This window comes from Bison bison, unplaced genomic scaffold (genome assembly GCF_000754665.1).
Source record: "Bison bison bison isolate TAMUID 2011002044 unplaced genomic scaffold, Bison_UMD1.0 scf7180017864032, whole genome shotgun sequence".
Lineage (NCBI taxonomy): Eukaryota > Metazoa > Chordata > Mammalia > Artiodactyla > Bovidae > Bison > Bison bison.
The window spans coordinates 4,119,407-4,123,465 of NW_011494604.1; the positions used below are offsets into that span (position 1 = coordinate 4,119,407).

At 47.3% G+C, this 4,059-nt stretch overlaps 1 protein-coding gene across 1 annotated transcript in view; it reads left to right on the plus strand.

Annotated features, from left to right (window-relative positions):
• Positions 1-213: 213 nt before the first annotated feature.
• The window catches only part of MUC20 (mucin 20, cell surface associated), a 13,905-nt gene continuing 10,059 nt past the window's right edge, over positions 214-4,059 (plus strand). Inside the window, exon 1 of the mRNA XM_010834320.1 lies at positions 214-571. Within this exon, the coding sequence (XP_010832622.1) occupies positions 496-571 (76 nt within the window). The 5' untranslated portion in view covers positions 214-495. The remainder of the gene's footprint in view (positions 572-4,059) is intronic.

Genomic DNA, 4,059 nt, shown 5'->3' on the forward strand with positions numbered 1-4,059 from the left:
CCATGGGATCTCAAAGAGTCGGACACTATTGCTCGAGACTTTCACTTTCATGTTCATAGAGGTAATAAGTCCAGAATTAGGAATAAAACCCAAGTCTCTCTAACTAGAAGTCAAAATCCCAAGCACAGGGGGCAGGGTGGTGGGGGAAGCTTGTGGGAAGGGGGAGCATGTATGAAACACTTTGTGCCATGGTTTCCCTGGTTGCAGGAACCAGGGGGTGAATGTCACTGTAGAAAGGATTCCGTATCTTCAAACTTAGGGAGGAGGAGTCAGTGGTCAAGGGGGGCAGGAGGGTTGGCTCCTTGTCAGTCCTGACACACAGCCTGCCAGCTCTCAGCCTGTGCACTTGTGATCACCTGGTTGCATCCTGGAAACTAGCTAGTCACACCTAAGCAGGTGGCCCGCCCATCCTCCGTGGGTTGAGGAAGCAGGAAAAGGTGGCAGTGAGAGGAGTGCGCAGAACTGCTGGCAATGGTGACCGGAATCCCAGCTACGATGAGCTTTCTCTGGTGCCTGGCTCTGCCCCTTTTCTTCTGCTGCTGGGAGGCTGGGGCCCACAGGAGCTCTGCAGGTAAGGAGGTGAGAGGGTGCCTGTGGGCTTCTCTCCTGACTCTGGGTGGGAGTTTCTATACTACAGCTCTTTGTGGGGGAAAGTAGCTCTCTTGGGTTAGTTACAATCAATCAAAAAGCTATACAGCCTTCCCAGGTGGTGCTAGTGGTAAAGAACCTGCCTGCCAATGCAGGAGACATAAGAGATGTGGGTTTGATCCCTGAGTCAGGAAGATCCCCTGGAGGAGGACATGGCAACCCACTCCAGTATTCTTGTCTGGAGAATCCCATGGACAGAGGAGCTTGGTGGGCTTCAGTCCCTAGGGTGGCAAAGAGTTGGACATGACTGAAGCGACTGAGCACGCATAAAACTATACTTGAAGTATTGCGTGCGTGTGTTCTCAGTCATATCTGGTTTTTTGTGACCCCATGGACTCCTCTGTCCATAGGATTATCCTGGCAAGAATACCAGGGTGGGTTGCCATTTCCTTCTCCAGAGCATCTTCTCAACCCAGGGATCGAACCCACATCTCCTTCGGCTCCTACCTTGGCAGATGGATTCTTAACACTGAGCCACCTGGGCTGCCCCACTTGAAGTATGACTGTCATTGATAAAGAGTACACAATGGCAAAGGGTCAGCTTAAGTGCTTGTGAGGCTGCAGTCCATGCAAATGTGAGGTTGCTATGGGTTTGTCTTTATGCCTGTGGGGTGTGAGTATGTGTGGAGGGAAGAATAGGGAGTCAGCAGGTGCAGGCTGGTGATAAATCTGATTAAAGCCAAAGAATGTGGCTTGACAAGATTCTTTCTCCTTCAAGTTAATGTTTTAGCACAGATTTCCTTTAAAAGTCCATTAAATTTAAAAAAATTTTATATTGGAGTGTAGCTGATTGAGAATGTTGTGATAGCTTCCGGTGCACAGCAAAATGACCCAGCCACACACATACACGTACCCATTCTCCCCAAACTCCCCTCCTATCCAAGCTGTCACATGATGTTCGTTCATCAGAGTTCCCTGTGTTATACCGTAGGTGCTTATTGTAAAAACGTGTTTTTGTTTGAAAAGTCTGACTGTCACAGGCGGCTTGTGGAGGGTGGATTCCGAGAGAGGCAGGGCTTTTATGAAAGAAAAGAACGAACCTTGACCTGTAACAGAAATGGTGCCAAGCTTGTCACATGCATTATCTTTTGTAAAAATAGACTGTGTTTTTTAGAGAAGTTTTAGGTTCACAACAAAACTGAGCAGAAAGTGCAAGGATTCCTAAAGAAGCCTTGTCTCCCACCTTCTCACCACCCCCTCCATTATCAACATCTCTCACCAGAAATATACATGTGTTACAACTGAGAAATCCACAGTGACACATCATTATCACACATTGTCTTTTGAAACTTAATTTTTTTAGAGCAGTTTTAGTTTCACAGCAGAATGGAAGGGAAGGTACAGAGATTTCGCATATACCCCTGTCACTAGCTTTTTAATCCTCACAATAACCCTGTGAGAGATACATTCTTACCCTCATCTACCCTCTGCCCCCTAAGCGAGGAGACTGAGGCTTCTTACCAGCATGAAGTAACTCTGCAGAGCCAGGATTTTATTCCACACATCATGCCTAAACTGGACCACACTGCCTCCTGCACTCATTATCTCCCAGGCGTGTGCTACACATTTAATGTAGTGTTCCCAACCAAGTGAATTAGGTACCTCAAGCTCCATTCTACAGATGGGACAACGCAGGCATGGAGCCAGGAGACCTGGCCAGGTCACAAGTTTGGTAAGTGGCAAGCAAACAGAGGAGAGGGGACTCGAATTCTGGGTCCAAAGTCTACATGCTTTCCTCTCCCCAAGTTTGATTTGAGAAAATGGTTCAGGAAAGCTGCAGCACTCTAGAGCTATCAAGGGCCAGGATGGGCTTTGCTCTGTTTGAGAAGACCCTGGGCAGGTAAGAGAGTTGGGTTGGGGGTCGTAAGAGCCCCGAAGACGAACAGGCGATGGGTTTGAGAAGCCTGAGGAGGTTCCACACCAGGATAACACCACGGGGCTCCCAAGAAAGGAAGAAAATGTGTCAGGGGAGGTCAGCATCAGACCCCATGGTTGGGTTTCGGGCTGTGTGGGCTGCCGCAGAGAAGCTCTGCCTCCAGCTGTGGGGACTGAGGAGCCTCAGAGAAACTGAAGTGAGGAGAAGCAAGTATATCCCTGGAAAAGTGTGATTTGTGTGTGTAGGTAGACAACACCGAATGGGCAGTGAGAACAAGGGCCATGACCGCATAAGCAGCACGTGGGCACAGCCTGGAACTCTCACTGTATGAAAGCAGGTCGCGAGCTCTCAGGTGACTCCTTGAGAGGACATGCTCGGGGAGGGATGCTTAACGACCCCCGGAAAGCTTAGCAATGGAAGCGCTTCCGTATTCCCCTTCCTCTCTGGTGCTCACCCCCATGACAAGGCAGGTAGGAGACGCTCACTGGTAGGAGACAGAGACAGGATTTGCACCAGTAAATCATCAGACTCCAGCTAGCAGGCAACACAGCTATGACTAGAACGCAGTCTCTTGCCTCTCAGCCCAGTGTTCCTTCATCATCCAGGGGGAGACACAAGAGGACAAGCCAAGGGCCTGTTCTGATATCCTGGGGAGAGATGACCAAATGGCGCTGGCCCTCCTGAGGGTCCTTGGGTACTTCTGGGACAGTAGGTCTCAGAAAAGGCCATCTTAAACCATCAGAACCCCCCAAAAGTGTGCATATGCTTTTGTCTTTTTCCTTCTGAGAGTAGGGTTACTAGATAAAACACTTGGTAAATTTGAATTTCAGGTAATGACTTTTTCAGTATGTCTTACATATTACATGTACAGGAGGCGGTGATCAAAACCATCCCCAAGAAAAAGAAATGGAAAAAGGTAAAATGGTTCTCTGACGAGGCCTTACAAATAGCTGAGAAAAGAATAGAAGCAAAAGGCAAAGGAGAAAAGGAAAGATATACCATCTGAATGCAGAGTTTCAAAGAATAGCAAGGAGAGATAGAAAGCCTTCCTGAGTGAACAATGCAAAGAAATAGAGGAAAACAATAGAATGGGAAAGACTAGAGATCTCTTTAAGAAAATTAGAGATACCATGGAAACATTTCATGCAAAGATGGGCACAATAAAGGACAGAAATGGTATGGACCTAACAGAAGCAGAAAATATTAAGAAGAGTTGGCGAGAATACACAGAAGAACTATACAAAAAAGATCTTAATGACCCAGATAACCACAATGGTGTGATCACAGACCTAGAGCCAGGCATCTTGGAGTGCAAAATCAAGTGGCTTTAGGAAGCATCACTACAAACAAAGCTAGTGGAGATGATGGAATTTCAGCTGAGCTATTTCAAATCTTTAAAGATGATGCTGTGAAAGTGCTGCACTCACTATGCCAGCAAATTTGGAAAACTCGGCAGTGGCCACACAACTGGAAAAGGTCAGTTTTCATTCCAGTCCCAAAGAAGGGCAATACCAAAGAATGTTCAAACTACCACA